Source organism: Rhinolophus sinicus, linkage group LG02, assembly GCF_036562045.2.
Source record: "Rhinolophus sinicus isolate RSC01 linkage group LG02, ASM3656204v1, whole genome shotgun sequence".
Lineage (NCBI taxonomy): Eukaryota > Metazoa > Chordata > Mammalia > Chiroptera > Rhinolophidae > Rhinolophus > Rhinolophus sinicus.
Window position 1 is genome coordinate 92177483 of NC_133752.1, and position 24265 is coordinate 92201747.

Sequence of the window (24265 nt, forward strand, 5' to 3'; positions counted from 1 at the left end):
GCTCCATCACTTGCTAGCTGTATGATCACATTTTTAAGCCTTGGTTTTCTTAACTTTACAAGGGGGAATAGTGGTGTTTGGTCCATAGGATAGTTGATTTAAGAGCTGAATGAGCTATTGTTGCTAAAACTTGTCATAAAATATCTGGCACTCAAAAAAAGTCAATATTCAGTACATTTCTGAATAAATTTATAACTTTATATAACTGTTATAACTTCTGTATAAATAAAATGGGATTTGTTCTTTTGATGTCCAAAATACTTTTCTAAAAATAATTTTTAACAATTGTTAGGAATAAGCTTTATCACAAAAAAAGGAACCAACTTCACAAAGAGGACCAACGGCTCACTGCAATGCATAAAAATGTTATCACCACCTAAGTTACATTAGGTGTTCACAGTGAATCTGGTGCCAAACTTTTAGCCAATACAATGTCTTATTAATTGTTTGATCCCGTACATCTCTCCTTTAGAACCTCACCACTGTTTCTGCCTTTTGCTTAGAAGATTTTCCACAGCATGCATTTATTTAGCCTAGTCTTCTTCATGGGCAGAAAACCTGATATTTTCTCCTTTTGTTGCAGGTGACTCTTCTTCCATTTTTCTTATTGCCTCCTCATCTTGGATTTAGACAATGTCCAGATTTCTGTCATTGTGCTTCCCTCTTTCCTCCCTTCCTCCTCATCTTCCCTCTTTTTCACTTTCTTCCTTCTCTTTTCTCATTTTGCCATGCTAATTTTTTGATAACATCGTCAAGAAGGAAAATGCAGGTAATTCCATCAAAATTCAGATGTTATATAGGCAGACACCCTTTTAGCCATGTATCTTGGTTTGATTTAAGATTGCTGGAGTCACAGTAGATAGGCTTGAAGCTTCTAGCTGTGTGGTCTGTTTCCTTATCTATAAAATGGGAATAATACAAGCCTCATAGGCAAAATGAGGCAAAATATTGCCTGGCATAATTATCGAAGGGTGGTGATTTTAATAGTAGTGGTGCATCTCTTGTAACTACAATTAAATGTTAAAATATGAGTATTTTCCTACAGATAATTTTAAATAAGCAAATGTTCTGCTTTTAGATATTAACTGTTTGAAAGTGTTTGTGGAAAAATAGTCTTGTTGGAATCTTGTCTCCCTTCAAAAAATCCTTATTTCATGAGTGTTAATAAATTTTTGATTAACATACTCTTGAAATAATTTGCCAGTATTCCAAACTAATATGTTTCATTATGTAATCAATGCTTTGAGAAGTTTTCAGAGCTAAGTTTGAAAATCTATTAGAACATTAAATACATCTCTGTTGGGTGGCTGGTTAGCTCAGTTGGTTAGTGTGTGTTGCTACCAACACCAAGGTTGCCTGTTCGATCCCTGCATTGGCCACTTTGAGCTGCGTCCTCCTTAAAAAATAAAAAAATAAATAAATAAATAAATAAATAACCCAATTAATTAATTAAATAAATAAATAAAACAAAAAATAAACATCCCTGTGTCAATATTTGAAGTCTACTAATACTCAGCGCAGAGTGATTCGAACGTAGTAATATTCATTTTTAAAAGTATATAGCATTGCATTTAGATAAAATCATATCACTCCAAAAATTCAAACTTATTTCTGCAATGATAGTAAAACTTTGCTTTTTAAAAAAAGAATGGAATGTAAGAGATTTTTCTTACAACTTTTGTAAGAATATGAATTTTGAATCAATCTAGATTCCAGCTGATAATAAAGGTGGTACATGAGGTTATTAAAGTGTTCATAAGGCATCATAATAAATGCTGTGAATATTATAGAGACTATTCAAATAGTTGTTGCACACCAAGGTGTTTTTATCTCTTTTTAAAGCATTTTTGAGAATACCACAGTTTATTAGACTACAAAAAGAAGTTTTAAAAGTGCTATCACATTAGTCTGAGCAAATTTCCCTGTGGCTACAGTGAAATTCAGACACTGGAAAGGAAAGGGGCATTTGAAAAAGGACTTGAAAGCTGAATGGTATTTCAGTGGACAGCGAAGTGAAAGAAATGATATTTCAAACTGAAAGGACTGTATAAGGATCATATATAGATATCGGTGTGCTCAGGCAATGATAAAGCCGTCTGCTGTGGTTAGAGGATACTGTCTTTGGAAATGAAGAGTAGGCCAAAAGTGTATTTGGGAACATCAGGAATATGTCACCCAACGGTTACTGATGTTACTCATAAGTACCATGTCCTTCCCTCTTTTCCTTCCTCTACTCAAACTCCTTCACAGTTGATAATTCTGATTCTGCAACTGTCTAAACAGGCAGCAGAAATGAAAGGCATTGATGGATGTGGCAGTGGCTGAGGAGTTGCATGAAGAATTCCAAGGGCATACACATTTGGTACTTAATGATTCATTCTGCCTCAAGTAATATTTTGCAGCGAGCTTTGGTTTCATCCACAGATTCTTTGATTGTCTAGCTAAGAACATCCAGGTCCTTGATGTGTGCCTGTGTGAGTGTGCATTTTAAATGAGTTAAGCTACATGAGGTTTTCATAATTCCTCAACTAACGTCATGACTATTTTTTTACTGTATACTACAGTATGTTTATTTTCCCATTTCTTTTATTTCAAATTCAGAGTACTACATCAGTCAGGGTATCATAGTTCACAATTTAGATGATTATTTGAATTAACGGATATGACATTAATGAAATTTCTCCACATAAGTAGTCAAGCTGTGAAATATCTTAAAACAAATAACATTATTCCACTGATTAGAGCTAAAATATAACACATTCTATAATTTCTCTGTAGAAATATTTTTATATGTATCATTTGCTTTCCTTTTGTCAGGAATTTTATCTTTACAGACAGATGACTTGTTTACTTCCTAAATTTTTATGGGTATATATTTTTTCAAATTAATTCAGCCACAAGTGAAGAAAATCCATACTCAACAGAAATACATAAAATCAAATAATAGTGTATTGAAAAAAACATAATGCAAATGTTAAGGAATATATCTTTTGAACTCTAGTCAAATTGACAGTAGACTGAGAGTCCGTCAAATAAAAGTGGGAAGTGAATTTGACCAATTACGTGGTTGGAAAGGACACAGCAGATTTCCATTCTTTAAAAATGAAGTCTGCCAACTATAATGATTAGTCACCTTGACTGAATGTGTCCTACAGCTGAATTCATCAAGGAAGAACTTAGGGACTCAATTACTTTAGGTTTTATAGACTTTGGTCCAAACCTTAAAATGTAGCAAATGAAACAAGAGAATCAAATTAGTGCCTACCTAATTGTGGTAGGGAGAATTCTAAAGCTGGCCCCCTTGGGTCCCCAAGATTCCCATCCCCAGGTTATTCAATCAAACACTAATCTAAGTACTTCTGTGAAAGGACTTTGTAGATGTAATTAAGGTTACTAATGACCTGACCCTAAAATAGGAAGATTATTCCAGGCTGTTTAAGTGGGCCCAAAGCAATTATGTGGGTCCTTAGGGCCATCTACATACCAGATCATGTCATTTGCAAATAGAGATATGTTTACTTTCTGTTTCCATTCTGGATGCCTTTTAGTTCATTTCCTCCTCTAACTGTCTGCCTAGAAACTCCAGTGCAGTGTTGAATAGAAGTGGTGATAGCGGACATCCTTATCTCATTCCCATTAGGGAAAACTTTTTCATCTGTCAGTTATGACGTTAGCTGAAGGCTTTTTGTAGATGCCATTTATCAAGTAAGCGTGTCCCTTTCTGTGACTAATACACTGAGTGTTTTTATCATGAGAGAGTGTTTGCACCAAATGTGTGTTCTGCATCTAATGTGATGACCACGCGGTGTTTGACCTTTACTGATCAATTCATAGTGATTGGTTTACATATGTTGAAACAACTTTGCATTTTCAGTATAAATTCCACTTGGCCATGGTGAATTCTTATGTCTTTATCTTGCTTGATGAGGCTTTCTAGTATTTGGTTAGTGTTTTTACCTTTATATTCACCAGAGATATTTATTTGTAGTATTCTTGTGATATATTTGCCTGGTTTTGGTATCAAGGTAATAATGACCTCACAGAATGAGTTGGGAAGTATACTGTCCTCTTCTAATTTGTGGAAGAGTTTGTGAAGTGTTGGTGTTAATTCTTCTTTTTAAAATGTTTTATAGAATTTAATAGTTAATCCTTCTGTGACTGAGAATTTCTTTGTTGAAAGCTTTTTTTTTATTTTTTTATTACTGATTCATCCTCTTTACTTGTTGCAGTTTATTCAGGTTTCCCATCTATTCTTGAGTCTTTAGGTCATTTTTTGTGTCTTTTGAGGAATTTGTCCATACCATCAAGGTTATCTAATTTGTAAGCTCACAACTGATAATATTACCTTATAATTCTTTTATTTCTATAAGATTGGTATTTCTGATCCTTATTTCGCTCTTTATTTAGTATATTGATTCTTCTTCTTCTTCTCCTTGATCGTCTTTTTTTTTTTCCAATTGGTCAGTTTAGTGAAAATTTTGCTAATTTTGTTGATCTTTCTGAGAACCAACTTCTGGTTTATTTAGTTTTTCCTATTGTTTGTCTATTCTCTATTTGTGTTCTAATATTTATTATTTTCTTCTTCTGCTTGCTCTGGATTAGTTGGCTCTTCTTCTAGCTTGTGATGTGGAAGATTAGATTGTTGATTTTTAAACTACTTTTTTTTAAATTTAGCAATTTACAGCTATGAATTTATTTTTAAACACTAATTTAAGTGCATCCTATGCATTTTGATACATTGTATTTTCATTTTCATTCATCTCAAGTGTTTTCTAATTTCTCTTCTGATTTCTCCCGTGACCCATTAGTTTTTTAGGAGTGTGTTTCTCAATTTCTACCTATTTGCTGATTTCCCACATTTCTTTCTTCTAGTGACTCAAAGCACTCCATGGTGGGTATACAATGTACTTTGATGATTCATGTTCTCTTAAATGCATTGAGATTTATTTTAGGGCCTAAAAATGGTCTTTCCTGTGGAATATTCTGTGTGCACTATAAAAACATATGTATTTTGCTGTTGTTGGATGGCATGTTATGTATATATCTGTTAGTTCTAATTGGTTTATAGTGTTGTTTAAGACTTTTTCCTTACTGATCTTTTAATTGTTCTATCCATTCTTTAAAATGGGGCATTAAAGACTTCAGCTATTTTCAGTTTGATTTGATTTAGTTTCATATATTTTGGGGCTCTGTTTTTAAGTGCATATATGTTTATAATTGTTATATTTTCTTCATGGGTTGATTCTTTTATTATTATAAATTGTCCTTATTTGTCTCTAAAACAATTTTTTTTGTGTGGTTAAAATTTTTTTTTCTGGATTTCCAGTTCTTCTTTGGTTATTGTTTATATATTATGTATTTTTATATTTTTATATTTTCTATAAGACACACTTTCTACAAGAGACACACTTTATGATTGTATCATAGTTTTATACAATATGCCAACCCCAGACTTTTGATTGGAGACTTTACTCCATTTACATATAGCATAATTATGGAAAAATATGATTTACACCTGCCATCTGCTATTTGTTTTCTGTCTGTCTTATGTCTTCTTGTTACTCTGTTCGTTTGTTACTGTTTTCTTTTGTGTTGCACAGATATTTTCTAGTATATCATATTAATTCACTTTTTCCACTATACATTTTTTAGCTACTTTCCCTAGGTGTTACAACAATCTAGGTTGGACTAATACCAATTTAATTGCAATTATATATATATATATATATATATATATATATATATATATATATATATATATACTGTTTCTTTTAATTTAATTGCTATATATATATATATATATATATATATATATATTACCTAGCTCAATTCTCCCTGCCTTTATGCTGTTACTGCCACAAATTGCATCTTTATATCTTGTGTGCCCATCAACACTGAACTATAATTTTGATTTTTAACAATTATAAGAACCAATTATAATGATTAGTTATTGATAATTATAATTTCTATGTCTTTATTGATATTCTCTGTATCAATAGAGAAAAGGAGTTTGTATCTAAGACTATTATGTCCTCTCTGTTATCTGAAATGAGTTATATTTCTTTCCTAGATGAACACACTTTCCCTTTCCAAAGTTTTGACATTTTAACCTTTGCTTCAGGCCTGGGACCTTGTCATGGTGATCGATTCTTACAGCCTGATTTTTTGAGAAACGTTCTTGAGAACTAATATTATCTCACTGTTAGCATACTCAATTTTTTTAGTTCCTTTGAGTGAATTAGTTACTCTATAACATACAATAGAATTTATGTGTCTCCTGCTCATAATCATCCCTATTAATCACTTAGAACTTGGGAAATGGAGGAAACCCAAGGCTGCCTATCAATAGTTGAAGAAAGCCAGACTGAAAATTCTACCTTACCTTTGCTGAGGGCCAAAGTTCGTAGAATTCACTGCCAACATTATTGGATTTAGTTTTAAAACTCAATTCATGGTTTTTTGTTTTTTTATATTTTATATACTTCCTGTTTTGGTCATCAATCTTGGTTCATGTTGGGATTTTACTCCAACACATACCCAGCAACTGAGAAAAAAAAATTTTTTAAAAGCCCTTTAATATCAACATTTAAAATTTTAAATGAAATCATGTTGTTTATATTATTTTGTCATTTTAATAATTAACATTTTATCACAAGATTATTTTAAATATGTTTTAAAGACATGCTTGGCAGTTGACTTAATGGATATAGGCATAAAATAGGAATTTATGAATCATATAAACAAACAAATGACTATATTAGAGATTAATAGGAGACATATGATTATGACAATGATGTGTGTGTATGTGTGTGTGATATTACTAGGCTCCTCTAAGGAGCAAGAGGGGTGAGTGGAGAGAACACTCATAAGTTTCTTATTTAGAGCCAGTAGTAGGAGAGGGGTATCAGAGAGGGAATGTGGGGAAATGATGTGGGGAAAACTTATGCTACCAAGGATCAGCTGCTTTCTTTTATACCCATTGACATGATCACTAAAGTCCTATGGAATGCCAGAGAACTTTCTATAAGATGATATTCTTCTCTAAGGAACATTTCCATCTCTGACAGAAATCCTATACTCATACTATAGGGAACAAGGTAAAACTGGATGTGCATTTGAAAAAAAATGCTTGCTATTGTCACCAAGTTGGAATTAAAGGTAGTGAACATATTATTGGGTTCATTTTGAACATTTTTTTCTTTTTGCCCATGGAAAGAAATTTTATTACTAGAACAAATGTCAAAGGCTCTCAAGCTGTATCTGAATTTGAAACTTTACTTTTTATAATAACCAGAAGATTAACCTTTATTTAATTTCTGACAAAATACAGAATAATTTAGTGTTGTAACATATACCAAATGTCATAGTTTATATTTATAAAATACCCTGCTTAAATATTTAAATAATTTGTTATTTATTGCACATGCTATTTTATAATTTAATGGCATAAAGTGTCAAATTTGATTTTTGACCATGTTTATTTTTTTAAAATAAACACGATAACTGAATTAATTTCCTTGACAGATGCAAGTAATTTTTCTTGTATATTCACAAATGCTTTTTAGTAGCTGACTATTGATAAACAATAATTTAGGGCCTGCTGGATACTATTGCCATTTGTATTGCTAATAATGTTATTTAAACCAAAAACAATATATCGATATGGCTCTTTATGCTTACTTAATTATTCACTTAACATATGCTTTACCTGCTGAATATGAAGTAGGAGCAAAGTAATGATAGTCCACTTGTATCACCATGATACCAGCTCTTCATCTAAATTATGGTCATATAATTATCCCAGGGAGTACATTCTCAGAACAGTTTTCTGCTATTGCCAGGATTTCATTTATGCGTCTGATTGTATCTATAAGTAATCATTAATGCCATTGTTTTCTGCTTGATTGTGATACAATTTTGGAATAGACATAGGAAAGAAGAAGTCTTTGAGATTTCTTAATTTTACTATTGAGTCTCTCAATGATGTGACAATGAAATTTAATTTCCAATCTAGTTTTAAAATACCACTAAATCAGTTGGGTAAATATAGCATCATCATCATCATCATCATCATCATCATCATCATCATTTTTTCATTCCTTTTGCCAAATAGCAGCACACCAAGTAGAATAGCAAAAAATAATGGTTCCCAGATTATACACTTTAACCTTGTCAACTAGGGAATATTCCACATTTATGTTATAGGCTTTTAAACAGTAACCGTTCATCGGAGTAGTCTGTACTGTGTCATATTGGAGAGTATCAGGGCTCAGTATTGTTTTCTACGATCCTGAAAAAAGCTGGGACTATTGGCTCCAATTCTTTCTGGAGAAAATCAGAGCAAACAGTGATGTGTTTGAATTCTCTATTGAATTGCTTAGTTTGGTGGGCAGTCTTAGGATAATGTTTTCCATGGATAATATATTTACAGGATTATAAATTTCTATGTTATATGAGATAAATTAGGTCATGGACAGTAGCCCATAAGAGTGTTATAGGGAATATAATCACAACTAGTTATTTCAATGGGTAGTATAATGAAGTAAAAATATCAGCCAGACCATTTGCAAAAGCGAGTGGTATAGATCAATGTTTCATTTTTTAAACAAAAGATATTGATCCAGTATGGATATAGGCCTGATTTACTGCCTGGTGTATAAAATAAGTTTACCAGTGATTACTCTGAATCTGACATGTGGCTCTTGTTTCTAACAGCCCACTTCCTCTCAATGGTCTCCAAAGAGGATTCTACTTCAACGTTAAGAAGCAGAGTTTTTCTTCCGACAAATAACGAACATGCTTGTCAGGTATTTGAAAGCACACGACATTTTAAATATTTTTCACATTTAGGAACTTCTTTAGTATAATTGTTTGGGCATTGATTGTTTTTCACAGATTACATTTTATTACTTCTCCAGCCATGTGAGTGGCAAATTAACCGCCGGTCTTCAAACTACCCTTGGTGGTCCTATTCGGCATTTATGGCAAAACACAGCTGGGCCCCAAAATCAGTGGGAGAGACATGTCATCAAAATCGAGTGCTCCCAGAGATTTCAGGTATGCATGTTGTACTTTCTAACTATGTCTTTTAAGGGAAAAGGAGATACAGACCTTTAACACCAGGCAAATTAAAAGTGGGATGACTGTCCCAGTTGGCTGAGGACTAAGTGATGTGCCTGTACTTTCAAGTGCTGAGACCAAACAGTCCAACAAAATTGGGATGGCTAGTCACCCTAAAAGACACTTCAAAAAGGTTTCAAATTTATGTATGAAACCCGAAGTTGATATATGTTACGATATATTCATATATCAGTAAAATATGACTTCTAATGCTCTTCTCAACTTCTTGAATCCCCTCCATTTTACTTTTTATTTCTCTTCATATTCCAAACTCTTCTTTCTTTTCATTTCTTATTTTTAGCAATCACTTCCCTTTCAGACTTTTTTCACGCTTTTGAGAGAATGGGGTTATGTTGGGTGATGAGGAAATAGACTATTTGATTTAAATTCTAATTCCAAATGCTGTTGAAGTAGAATAATTGTCATATTCGTTTCATGGTTAAACTCAGATTATTCAGTTCAGCCTTTATTTCCCAAAATAATTTTGGGAATTAAAGCCAAAGCAAGCCGATAAAAGATAAACATATGTGTGCAGCCTAATAAAACTTATGTATGGTAGAAATTACAATCTGATGATTATTACAGGGTTTCTTGGAAAAGTGTTGCATATTTTAACATTTGGTACAGCCAAGCAAAATTTTCCAATTAAAAAGGGGATCTTAAGCATTTTATTCTGAATGAATTTGCTTTTTAAACCTGATTTGTGAGCCAATTTAGCCCAAATATGTTTCCTTTATTATCTATCATTAGAATACCATAATATAATACGTTTAATAATTTTGATATGGAGTACAAAATAATCTACTTTGTGATGGATTTAGCACTTGCTTAAATATAGGACTTGAATTGGATTGAATTTTAACTTTAGTTATTTTGAGTGGCTAAGAGGAAAGATAGAAGAATGATGAAGATCTCTATTATAAAAATTAAATTATAAATAAGATATAAAAATGGCCCATTTTCTTCATTGATCTATCATAAAATCACTGTAGTTTGGAATTTTCAGGCTTTTGTAAAGTAAATGGGGATCCAGAGAAGATAAAAGAGAATCCTTCAGTAGATGGTTAAATGACACCTAGACAATAGGACTTCAGTGGAATTGTATGATTGTAAACACAGTTCTGTCCTTTGAGCCTTTGTACTCTACTTCGGTGTGTGTTGGGAGGGTATCTTAAGCCATGAGGCATTTAAGTCTTCCTATGAGTTACTGAGTCATTTGTTTAACAAAGACTCACTTGGGGCACTTGGGGCACTTGCAATGCACTAAGTGGGATTCAGGGAACGTTCCCAGCACCATATTAAGAGATTTTTTTCTCCACGGCCTTATTGAGATATAATTGACATATAACATTGTCTACATTTAAGATGTAGAATGTGATGATTTCATTCATGTATATGTATATTGTGGAATGATTAGCACAATAACGTTGGTTGACACATCCTTCACCTCACATAATTATAGGTGTGTTTGTTTTGTGTGTGTGTGTTGAAAACATTTAAGATCTTTCTTAGCAACTTTCAAGTATGTTACACAGTATTATTAGCTGTATTCACCATGCCTCATATTAGATAGCCAGGACTTATTCATCTTAGAATGTGAAGTTTGTACCCTTTGACAAACATTTTCCCTTTTCTCTCACACCACCACCCCTGGCAACTACCATTTGGCTTCTTGTTTTTATGAGTTTGGCTTTTTTGGATTGCACATGTAAATGAGATCATATTATTTGTCTTTCTCTGTCTGACTTATTTCACTTAGCATAATACCCTCAAGTTCCATCCATGTTGTCATAAATGACAATATTTCTTTTTTCCCCCTGAATTATTCCTTTTTATGTAAACATAGCATTTTCTTATCCATTCCTCTATTGATTGACATTTGCTGATAGTGTTGTTTCCATGTCCTAGCTATTGTGAATAATGCTGCAGATATTGGAGTGTAGGTATCTTTTTGAGGTAGTGATTTCATGTCTAGTGAATATATATCCAGAAGTGGGAATATATTCAATGCTGGGTCATAAGGTAGTTAGTTCTGTTTTTAATTTTTTAAGGAACCTCCATACTGTTTTCCATAGTGGCTGTGACAGTTTATATCCCCATCAACAGGGCACAAGGGTTCCCTTTTCTCCACATCTTCGCCAACACATTATCTCTTGTCTTTTTGATAATAACCATTCTAACATGTGTGAACTATACCTCATTGTGGTTTTGATGTTCATTGTCCTAATGAAGAGTGATGTTGAGCATTTTTTCATGTACCTGTTGGCCATTTGTATGTCTTCTTTGGAAGAATATCTGTTAAGGTCCTCTACCCATTTAACTTGATTTTTTGCTATTGAGTTGTATGAGTTCCTTACATATTTGGGATATTAACCCCTCATTTGATACATAGTTTTCAAAGAGAAGATATTTGACAGGCATGGGGGTGAGACACACTGTGTTCCTGGCGTTGGTGGGGCGTGGCGTGCAGAATGAAAATTCCAACACCAATAATGCATCTAATTTGTTGTGGATGCTCAGGTGCCATTAATTGCTAGGAGTTCTAGTTTATTTCTTACACTTCTCTTCTGACTCCCCTATGTCCCTCTGTCTTCTCTCAATGACAACAAAAGCAATGAAACAGAGAGGACTGAGTCATATTGACTAGAAGATGAAAGATGAACTTGAATTCCCTTCTGTTTGCATGCTTGCATAAATTTCAGTGACTGAGATGGAAATCTTGTCTCTGTATAAACTTTATCAGGATTTATACATCCGTTCCAACTTTGAAACAGAGTAGATGGTTAAAAAAAAAAGTCTTAAACTATCTTTTAAGTCTACCTGTCTCTATCCTTAGGTCAGGGTCTTTACTAGTAGCTCAACAGAGATTTGAATATTGGGCAGTGCTGGAACCTGCTGGATCTTGTAGGTTAAACCTTTTAAAATACCTTTCTTGTTTTTCTCTGTGGTCCATTCCCAAATGGCATATTGTGTGGGTTGATGATTAAAGATGTGTAGTAGCCGAATGTAAAACTGAAAACTCCCAAATATATCATCACCAAGGCAATTCAGTTGTAGCTGAGGCAGTGGGGTTATTCATTTGAATGCTTTAAAATGAAGCAGTGGCTTCAACCAAAGCAGGTACATATGCAGTATATGAATTTGTTTCCCAAAGTACGTTATTGCTGATAAGAAAACAGTGCTTCTACCTTAAAGGCTTTGTAAAAATTAGGAAATGACACAACTCTTTGGGGATCCTTGGGCTACATCAGTCTTTAAGATTGCAGGTATGCTTTAGTTCCATCTTGTCAGCAAGTGAGCAGATGTTCACTGGCTTTTGTTTAGCTGAGCCACAGAGATGAGCTGTACTTGTAATACTGCCTGCTACCATCGAGCAGCTAGTTCCTGAAAAGCTTTAGCAAGTGACTCATTTGAGGGCATTTTGTAATCAGCGTCTCCAGACAATATCTGCTGCCTCATCAATTTACAAGCCTCAGAATTATTCTGTTTTTTTTTTGCATTTTCCCCTCCATGCTGACTTCTGATAGTTTTAAAGCCATTCGTGCTTCCTTTAGAAATATCCAAAGAGGAGATAATATTCCCAGCTGGACCCTGGCTTTGCATAGGCTTCTGAGAAAGCCTCTGGATTGTGGGGTCTTTATCACCTTTATCCGTAAAGTAGTGCATCCATCCCTTAGTAAAATTGAAGCCTGTTAATTTCTGAGGGAGTACTGCTGCAGACATAAGGAATGCTATTTATGCATGTAGTCAACAAAGATGGCCACATTTCAGAAAGTTTCTGGAGATGTTTAAGGAATAATACCAGCTACCACTTGTTGAGTACTTACTACGTATAAGGAACTGCGTTTTGTCCTTTGTGTATACCATCTTATTGACCCTTCTTGGCAAACCTTTGCAGTAGAACCATTATTCACATGAGGATTATGAGCTGTAGACAGTGGAATAGGTACTAAATTACAACTAGATTAAAACCTAGGATAGTTTGATTTCAGATCTCAGTCTTTTAGTCACTGCACCATGATCATTTTTTTTTTTTAAATTATCTTAAAGCATTATAAGAATTTATAAAATATAGACAAAAAAACTCAACCCTCAGATTTGGTCCAATCTGTTGGGTGAGACTCATTAAACATACTTTAGTCTGCAGTGCTGGATGACACAACGTTATTATCCGTTGCATTATGCTGATGAACTGCAATCGCATTTTTCAAAATTGCCGACATTAGCAACTAATTGTGCTATTGTCCTAAAAGAAGCAAAGACTAACACAGTCCAAACATATAGGAGACATTTAGTCCCAAGTTCAAGTGAAACCTTCTCTCATTTCACTCCCCCAATGTTTTTGTTGTTGTTGTTCTTGAAGGGAGCCCATGTATTGGTTTTATGGGTAGGAAGAAATGAATACTGTATCACTAAGTGTATCACTGGCTATGGTTTCCAAGTTGGATGTTTGGATTCTTCAGCTAAATGAGCAGTCAGTGCCTGAATTTTGAAGAGGTACTGAAGCATTTATAATGTGCTATTATTTACCTGTCATTTCTTTGATAGTCCATTTGGAAATGCCAGAGAATTTTCAGCAGCCTCCTATTCAGAAATAATAGACTTCATTAATAAGGACAAAAGATAAGTTACTCATGCAACTAAGTTATCAGTTGTTAAAAACAGTCTACTCTCAAACTTTTCAAAATCATAATCTGAGGCATTTTTACCTTTTAATTCAAGAATACTTACTGGGCAAACACATGATGGGGAAAAGATTAGTCATCTTTTTGTGTTTCACGTTTGCTTGGGAAATAATATTGAATTTATAGTACTAAGTAAGAAAACTCTAACACAATAAAAATCATTACGAGAGTTTCTGTTCATGTAATTATTAGTGTAACCCACATGGGTTCTTTTTATGATTCACCTACTATCAGTTTCATCTAAGATTTAAATCAAGTGGCTTGAGTACTGACCCGTTAACTCCCGTCAGAGGCCATCTTCTCTCTTACAATGTTTTGGGGTGAAATGAATTTATCTCATGTTTACTGTTGAATCAGAGCAGACCGTACTTGACTTCTGTGATGTTTCCAACTCCTAACTCCATAATCTCAATGATCTGCTTTTATTTTGCTACTTTTTTACTCTTTTATTATTTCCTCTAATACAGTTAAAATGAGTTGGTTGTTTGGAAAAAAAAAAAAAATCTTTGCCCAAGTTTTGGAGAAAACAAGGGATGTTAGACATCCCTTTCCTAAGAAATTCAACTATGATGCACCAAGACAGCCTCTGATCACAGGACCTGGTTTTTGAAAATCATCTTGGGGTTCCCCTCTCTTTACTTAATTCAACCCATCCCTCTTTTCACAATTCCAACCAAAGTCCCTGGAAAATCTTTTTGTTTAAATACATTTCACTAGACATTCTGGTTATGCCTGATGGATCTTGTGTTTCTTAGTTATGAAGACCTATTAGTAAATTTCCCTACACTTAGAGAAACAGTTCTTTCTCTAAGAAAAACATTTCCTTTTGCTGAACCAGTGGGCTCAAATGACCGGCAATTTTCACACTAACTTTTCTTCAGTTATGCCAAGTTAAAAATAATTTAGTTAAATCAATAAATGCATGTATTATAAACTCTGATGAGGAGAGGACTGAAGATAAAAAGGTAGTTTAAATTTAATTTACTTTATTAGATAAGGTGTGAAGATACAGGACTGGAAATAGGAATGGAAAGAAGAGAGGTTTAATAGATTTTGACTGATTAGACATGAGACTGGAGGAGAAAATGGTTCCAAAGGTCAATGTGAAGTTTTGAGCATCGAAGAGTGGCCGTGTTCTGGTACCACTGTCATAGAATGAGGGTCAGGTGAAAGGTCCAGTTTGAGGGGAAAGAACATTATGAATTAGAAGTGACTTCGGGTCGCCTGAGTGAAAATGCCCAGCAGGCTGTGGAGATACAGAAGGAGAGTTCAGGAGAAAGGTTGACATTTGTGATGTAAATTTGTGTTTCATCCACCTGAGTGACAGTTGAAACCCTGAGGACGAATGGGTTTGGGGAGAGAGTGTAGAGAAAAACAGAACAGCCTGGTGCTTAGTTCACACTTATTTCTACTTGTCTCTTTTAATATGACTACTACAGGTGTCTGTATGCTTAGCTCAGCAAGAACTGGAGACTGTATCTATGTGTAAAGGCTTTCAAGAATAAATTGTTAATCTGTAAGGAATAGATTTTTTTCTATAACCACACTATTCATATAGTAGCTTAAACATTTTAATAGCTATGTTATAATAGTAGCTAATACTTATTTAATACCGACTGTTTAGCAAGTACTGTTGTATGTGTAATAACTTGTTGCATAAATCTTGTCATATAGGTAATAACATTATTTTTATCAGTACCATTTACAAAGAAGAAAATTGAGGTACAGAGATGTTAAGGTACTTCTCCAAGGTCCTGTTGCTGTTAAGTGGTGTAGTTGGGATCTGAACCCAAGCAGTCTGGTTCTAAATATGCACTTAATCACTCTGCTCTACTGCCCTCATATAAAACCATCCCTACGCAACAATCTTTGATAGACCTTTCTGACATGGTCCTGCTTTGTAAGTGGTCACGCAGTTATTCTGTTTTATGTAAAGAAAACATGACTTTCTTAGGGCTACGTATGGACAAGTTGCTTGATAGGTTGTGGATGTTTCTCATCATATTTTTAATAGACTAGTAGATAGTGTCTGGTTCCAAAAGAAATGCATCAAATGTCACATTGTACAAGAACCAAAGGGAATGCAGCAAAATGATGTGTGTAGGGCTGATTGCATGTAGACCAACCATTAAGCTAAAAAGCAGTGCTGACATTTTGAAATAATAAAATGTTTATATTATACACAAGGCTGAACGATGAACACAAATTTAATGTATCCATGAATTAAGCCTCCAACATCAATGGTATTCATTAGTTTGGGTGGGATAACAGTCTCCACTGACACACCTATTTTCTATTGCTGTAAGTTTCTCAGATTTATTATACCTCAGTATTTTCTCTTGGTGCAGACTTGGGCTGGCTTCACATCACAATCTAACATTCAGTCATTTTAGCAGTAAGTCACTGAATGACCATGTCCATTCAATGTCTCAAGCTATGTTTAGATCACGGCAGAAAATGAGCAGGAGGAGAGCACAAGGATAGCCAAGAAAAGACTGTGACTAAAAATTTTGAGAACCAGAGGTGGAAATGGGGCAAAGTTGCAAATTACCAAGAACCAGAGATCAAGATGGAGCCTGGGTGGAAAAGCTGGTAAATCCTAAATAGTATGAACACATGGAAATCAAACACAGAAGTTGATTAAAGGGCAGAAACCAGGTGAATATTGCTTCATTTCATGAACATATTACCTAACCTACGGTAGACATGTGAGATACAGAATGATGTACATTTTCCCATCCTTGAGTGTGTACATACGCTTTGATCTCTTTCTACTTGTAATTGGCATGGTCACCCAAGTGCTTCTAAGAAGTGGCATATTTCTTATTTGTAGGCTCCCTGCCTTAAGATTGTGAGACTGTGAGGTTCTGTGCTTTGAATTTTTGTTTTGTTTGTGCAGGTTGTGCTTCAAGGTCAAATGATTTCAACTCATGAACAGGATGAAGTCATAGCTATTGATGATGTATCTTTCAGTTCAGGCTGCTTGCTTGCACATGGTAAGAACTTTTTCTCATTTTGTTCCTTATTATGTATAATAAATTTGGTGCAATTTAAACTTTGTAATAATTTTGATCTGCTCCTTTTTTTTGTCTGATGTTTTAGAATGGGCCATTTCCATTGTGCTGATACATTGTAAAACAATGACTAAATCTATGCTAGAAGTGAAGAAAGGCTATTTTTCACTGACTCCGGGCGGGCGCTATAAAGAGCTGAAGGAGATAATTTAGTCTCAGTTTTGAAATGTTATAGCAATGTTTACACTGGCTTACTAAATCTTGCCAAGAGAACTCTGTGCCTTTTAGGAAACCGGGAGAAACCTGTCTTCTATAGTCTTGAAATTGAATGCTTGCAGAGTTGACCTAATGATTCCATTGAAAGACACAAATGGAGAGAGATATTATATTATACTCTATTTTCTATTTAGATTGAACAAACTAGATCAATATACTACATATATCACACCTAAAAAACTATCCATATTGATCCCTTAATTATATTAACTGAATAATATTTAATTCCCCATTCATGTTGTTCTCAATAGAAAAGTTCAATGTTAAAATTATAATTTGGTTAGGTAAAATTAATTTAGTCTAATAAGCAAGACATATATAAATATTATTAAAAACATATATATGTATATATGTATGTTATTAAAATCTCCCCTAATGTATCTCTTCTGTTATCCTACATTGATATACATATATATATATATACACACACACACACACATATATATATATATATATATATATATATATGTATATATGTATATATATCCCTAACCCTAACCATATATATATATATATATAATTTAGTTGATAGATATTTTTCCTTTTTAAATTTTATTGTACTGTAGTATGCTATATCAGAATGAAGATAGTTATTTTGCAGAGAGGATTCCAATTTGCGGAAAGATAGGGTAGTTGTAGTAAATAATATTTTAAGAACAGAAGAGATGGGTTGGTCTACTTAAGAGAGACCAGAAAAAGGAATCTTGATAAAGGGTGTCTGTATTATGCCTGGATGTTAAACAACACACCTGCTGGTATGATAAGAGCTTACAGGTATGTACCTCTCAGTACCCAGACCAAGATAGGGTTTTATAGGCTCTGATAACAGCCCCTTCTAACACTTGAACATATAAAAGTTTTTTTATCTTTGTATTAGCAGTGCTCGGTATATATTAGGTAAGAAATTGCCATATGATAAATTGAAATAGAGAACTTCAAGAGGACAGACGGGAACCCCCACCCATTCCTAGAAGTAAATAATTGAAGTAAAACCTCAATGCCTTTTCACTACAAGAAGATAACATTTTATTAGCCTTTTCAGGAGGGATGCAATATATCAGTATAGAATAAATGGTTAACTCCAGGCAAAGCAGACTCTATTGACTACTGTGTTATTAAAATATCCCCTAATAATACCTCTTCTGTTACCCTGCATGGTATTCCTGGGTCCAGAGTACAACAGTCCTGTGCTTGATTTTTAATGAGACATCTAGTCCTTGAGCCTGATCACTTCATCTGTATTTTTATAAATTTCAGTTTTATAGTTTCTGCAGAAATTGGAGTCTGCTAAATAAAATGATTTTAAACTAGTCCTATTGATGGGCCAGTCTAGCTAATCACCTGCAAAGGAGACTATTGCAATGAAATCAGCCATTGGCTGGACTTTCCAAACTGTCAGGAATTTAGGAACTGGCTGCTGCCATTGAAACTGTTTGCATTAGAAATTTACACGGGAGTATGCTGGGGGTGTGCTTGGGAATTGAGATGGCCTGTAATAGGAATCTACTATCACTTCAGGTATGAGCTTTCTCTCCATCTTTAGCTCTGGGAACCAAATCCGTTTCCTTAATTACTCATGAACCATATACTGGGTCAATGGCCAATGTTGATGAGCCATGATAAATTTCAAAAGACAAATGCCAGATCTTAAAAGAGCTCTATAAAATCATTATAGAAGGTAAAAAATAGTAATGAGAGTGAGAGCATCAGAAAGTTGGACATTCTAGGAAAAGTTGTCATCAAATAGAATAATATTGGAGCCTATAATTTCTAAGATGTTTGTTCTAGATAATGTTATAACTATATTGTTTTTGAGGTGGAGTGGAAATTAAGTTTACTGAAAATGGGGCATGAATTTTAAAACAATATTATTGGCTAGACCTTTCCTTTAATATGGATATTAATTTTATTCAGCATTACAAGATTTGGGGCTAGAGAAGAAGACTTTGAAATCCAAAATTGAAGTCTTCAATGAGTATGGAAAGTCGACCTGTGTGGATGACACAGGGCAATAAGTTGGGTGTTGTGAGACAAGATGCTTTTACACGTGGACCAATAAATCATTGTGTAGAAGCAAAAGTGGGGAGTTCCAAGAATGGCAGCTTGAAGTTTAGGCATTGTGTTTTATGGGGCATTGGAAGGATGTCAGCCCTTGTGAAAGGTACAAAGGAAATGGGCTCCTTATGGAGAAAACCAGTATTCGGGTAAGGTCTGTGTTCTTTAAAAGTAAGGTTACAGGGAGTTTTGTATTTTGTTTCTTAAATAGAATGAGGATTGAGGGCATTGTTAAACTTCTGGGAGGAAAACAGCAGCATGAGGATTAATAATGGAGAAAAAGGATAAAGCATGATGGGATAGGACTGGCATTCGGATGGAGTTGCATTCTGTAAATGGTAGGAATGTGAGAGATAGTAAAATTAGGTAGCATTCAATTTTCAAATGAGGTTCTCAAGTTTAGGTACTATCATGGCAGGGTGAAGCTAGTTAACCAGAATCACATGGGTGAGACATCGGTTCTGGGCTTCACTCCAGACCTGCTAGATGGGAATCACCGAGGATGGGACCTGCATTTTATGAAGAAGATTCTCAGGGCACTTTTGGTGAAGCCAGCCCATCGCAGGTTTAAGAGCAGAACTAGCATTTGGGATGTGACTGTTGTACGTGGCAGTGGCTGCTCTGGGGCAGAGTTGCAGCTATCTGGAATCAGTGGTTTCAGTCTTACAAGTATGCAGTTCTGGTGAGGATGGTCAGGATGGGTGGAGCATCTGAGATATGGAGGTAGAGCCAACCCAATGTGTTCTGGAAATCTCCATCTGAAAATCCTACTCCAATGGAGGATAGAATTAGGAATTAATTTGGATGCATGAAAACAAATGTTTTCTTAGTTTACTTAAGAAAATAGAGGAGATAGACAGTTAAGGCATAGTTTCTTCAACTCCAGTATTGCTAAAGTCAAGGAATAAGGGATTTCTTTGGTATCTGCATAATGTGTGTCATCTTATGGTCATAAAATTGCAGCAGAAGCTCTGTACATCTCACATTCAAGGCAGGAAGAGGAAGAAATGGGAAAAGACAGTGCTTTTGGCTATGTCATTGGCTAAATGATTGTCACAGACTTCCAATCTTATGTGAGAAAATACGTTTCTCTCATTTAAGCCACCCAGTCTGTGGTACTTTGTTGTGGCAGCCCAAGCAGACTAAGATGTCTACTAAGCAAGTTAAATAATATCTTAATATGATCTATTAAAAATCAAAATTAATGAAAAAATCAATGGTGAACAAAATATAAAAATGTTAAGTAAAGGCAGGATTAATGTCACTGATTTTTTTCAGTCTCTGATATGGATTGGCCTGACTTTACTCAGGCCACAAAACAAAATTTAAGAATTTCAAAACAATTGAAATCATATGAAATAGATCCTCTGTCCGAAATGAAATTAAACTATAAACCTGAGAAATACATAATTATTTGGAAATGAAATTCCACAGATGTAAATAAAACATACTTCAAAATAGCCAATATTTTGAACTGAATTAAAATGAAAATATAGCTTACTAAAAATTGTGTAATATAGCCAAAGCAGTGGTTAGAAGAAAATCAATAGATTAAAATTTTTCATTAGGAAAGAAAAAAGGTTTCAACCCAACAATTTAACTATCTATCTAAAGAAAGGAGAAAAAGGACATGTTAGAGCTAAGTCAAGCAGTAGGCAAATAATATATGTTAACACAGCTAATAATGGAACTGAAAGTGGTAAAATAACAGAGAAAATTATTGAAACCAAAAGCTGATTCACTGACAAGGTAAATAAAATTGACAAAATTCTAATTGGATTGATCAAAGCAGAAAAAGAGAAGACACAGATTACCACTATCAGGAATGAAATAGGTCCTAACACTAGAGACTCTACACATATTACAAAGATAAATAAGGGAATACTGCAAATAATGCTCTGCACATAAATTCAACAATTTATATAAAATGGACAAAGGTTTTGAAAGTCACAAACAACCAAAGCCACTAAAGAAGAAATTGATAACCTGAATAATTTGATGTTTATTAAAGAAACAGTATTTCTTTAATAGTAACTTCATTTTACAGAGAGTGCCAAAAGAATGTATACACATTTAAAGAAGGGAAAAAACTGTATTAAAACTGTAATACTCAATATATACCAATAACAAAAGACGAATACAAGCCATGTGTATATATATATATTTGGCACCCCTGGCATATGTAGAAATGTTAATAACTTCCTTTATAAAAGTGTTAGATACAGGTATTTTAATCGTTTATGAAGATTTTGCAAGTTGGACAGCAAAAGTAAATTATTTTTATAGTGTTAGAGAAATATTTTAGACTATACCCACACCTTCAAACTGTATCATTCTAACTAATGCCCTTCCCAAGATAGAAATATTTTCTGTACATTTGTTGAAAGGAGAATCTCTTTAGATTTTACCAAAGTAGCAAATATGAAAAAAAAAAAAATCAACGTTTCTGGCTGTGACTAAATAAGAATGTGCTTAATCACTGCTTCTTGAATAAATGCTTATTATAATTTTTAAAGAGATTGCATGCTGTGGCTCACACTCCGAATACTGTGAACATTCTGTGAATATTTTTAGATCAATCTGCCAGGACTTTGCCTTTGTCTAATTTTGTAAAGGCTGCAAACACACAAATTATCCCTTAATGAGAATCTGAATGACACAACATTTTATCCAGTTAAATAACTAAGGACCTGGTTACCTTTTGAAAAATCTTACTAACTTCTAGCTACCTTTTAAGATCTAATAATTATTCACTGGAATCCATTACTAATTTCTAACTGAAGACAATTGACAAAGAGATTGTCTAACGCCCCTGGAGTCAAAGTGGATGTCAATTATGACTTTTATTGCAGTGGCCTTGATACTTGGACTTCCTTCTCGCCATAGCATCTGAGAGAGTCTGGCAAGTTTCACATAACCTGCTTGTACAAGATAAGATTTGAAGGCTGGCAGGCTGTAGACATGCGGCCTTGTTGGTGTAGAGACTTCGAAATCATTGGCAAAGCTTCATCCTGCTGATCATGTGCTATTAATGGAGGAATTTAAATCCCCCAAAATAATTTCCTGCAGCTTGTTTGTTTTGCAGTATAAGCATGAGAGAGAAGGAAGGTGGGGGCAGGGAAGATAAATACGAATATAAATATAAATAATTGATATCTTTAAGTAACTTTCCGCTGTGGGATTGAATGTACTAAAATAAAAAGAGCTGTCCAGGAGATTAATTGATTGACAACTTATATCCCCATGCCATTGTTTTTTATGGTTGTAGATTCTAGTTTGAGAAAAAGAGGTAATAAAAGTGGTTAACACTGGTGAAAGATGTTTAATACCAATTGACACAAGCTACATTTTTAATTCATGCAATTTATATTTGACGATTTTGCTATTCTTGTTTACAGTACTTTGTGGGTTTGTTTTTTTTGTCTTGTATAAATAGTGAAAAATTGCTATTTAATTGAACTATGACCAATATTTAATTATGTAGCTGTAGAAGAGAGAGGATTTGTGGCTACGATATGAATCTAGAGAAATTACAGTTTTTATTATTTCATGGTAATTGTTATTGCGCCATCTTAGCTTCATTTATTGCCCACACTCCCTTAACTGCATATGCGGTTTTGTTTTCAGTGGATCTTCCATTCAGGCAGCTTTGCATATTCATCATTGGTAAGCTTTCATTATGAGAAGCCAGATTATGGATATTATTCATAAATCAGTTTCATAACCAATTGCTTCAATTTCATTCTAAATAAAAATGGAAGCAATTTATATAGAGTCTATGATATTTAAAAAAAATATTTGTAAAATTGTTTATAAGTCATTTATTTGTCCATTCATTAAACGCATGTATATTGAACACATACGTTATGCCAAGAATTTTTCTAGACACTGGGGAGACAGAAGGAAAAACAAACAGTAACCCCTGCATTCATGGAGCTTACATTTTAGTCAGACGGAGAGAGACATTATGCCAATAAACAAAAATATTTTATGTCAAGTGGTGATTTGTGCTATGGGGAGCAATAACATGGAAAACCAAGATAAGAAATGCTAGAGGTGAGGGTGAGATGAAGTTTTAAGTAGGCATGGTCACATGAAGATCATAGTTTTTGAGCAAAAAGTCACGTTGTTGAGGGATCAAGTGATGTATATACTGGCAGGTCCAGGAAACGGTAAGCCTGGTTTGTATGAGGACGATCATGGTAAGGACTCTTGTGTTTACTTTGTGAAGGGTAAGAAAGCCATGGAGGAGTTTTGAGCAAAGGAGACATGATCTGACCCACACAGTTAAAGATCATAATGGGACAAGGGCAGCAACAAGAAGGCAAAATAAGAAGTTATTACTACAATCCAGAAAAAATGCTGTTCCCTTGAACCAGAACCGATAATACTAGTGGAAGTGGAAGGATGTAGTCCAATTCTTGATGTGTTTCACAGATAAAGCAAAGATATGCGGATGGATGGCGTGTCCAGGGAGAGAGACAGAGATGGCTCCAGATTTCTTACCTGAACGGGAAGGACGCAGTTGTCATGAACTAAGATGGGAAAGCATGTGGGAGGAGAAAGTTTGGGCAGAGGAAATCAGAAGTTTCATTTTGAACATATTTCTGCTGACATGCTTGTTAGTTATCCAAGTGAAGGAACCAAGTCAGCAGCACGATATCTATGTTGGAGTCCTGTCAAAGGTCTGGGCCGAAGATATAATTTTGGAGTCATTGGCACTTAGGAAAAGGTTTACAGGTGTGAGACTAGGTGATACTAACAAAATCGTGAGTATAGGGAGGGCAAGCCATCCGAGGATTGAACTGTGGGATCCTCTCATGTTACTGTGTGTAACCTTGAGGAGATGAGGGAAAACCCTCAAAGGAGTCGACAATGTACAGCTAGTAATTTAAGAGGAAAACCAGGAGAAAATTATGTACTAGAATCTAGTGAAGAAAATGTTTCAAGAAGGAGGATGATCAACTATGTCCAATATTACTGATATGTCGGGTATGTTGGGGAGAAAAATTAAACACTAGGTTTAGCAACTGCATATGTTATGTGCAGTTTCAGTGGAGGGGTAGGATAAAAAACAAAGAATAAAGTTCAAGTACATGCTACAACATGATGGAA

The 24265-nt window shown here is 34.3% G+C and overlaps 1 protein-coding gene across 1 annotated transcript in view; it reads left to right on the forward strand.

Moving 5' to 3' along the window:
- The window catches only part of MALRD1 (MAM and LDL receptor class A domain containing 1), a 541690-nt gene that overhangs the window by 15082 nt on the left and 502343 nt on the right, over positions 1-24265 (forward strand). Inside the window, exons 3-5 of the mRNA XM_074324842.1 lie at positions 8716-8807; positions 8896-9057; positions 16705-16801. Of these exons, the coding sequence (XP_074180943.1) occupies positions 8716-8807; positions 8896-9057; positions 16705-16801 (351 nt within the window). The remainder of the gene's footprint in view (positions 1-8715; positions 8808-8895; positions 9058-16704; positions 16802-24265) is intronic.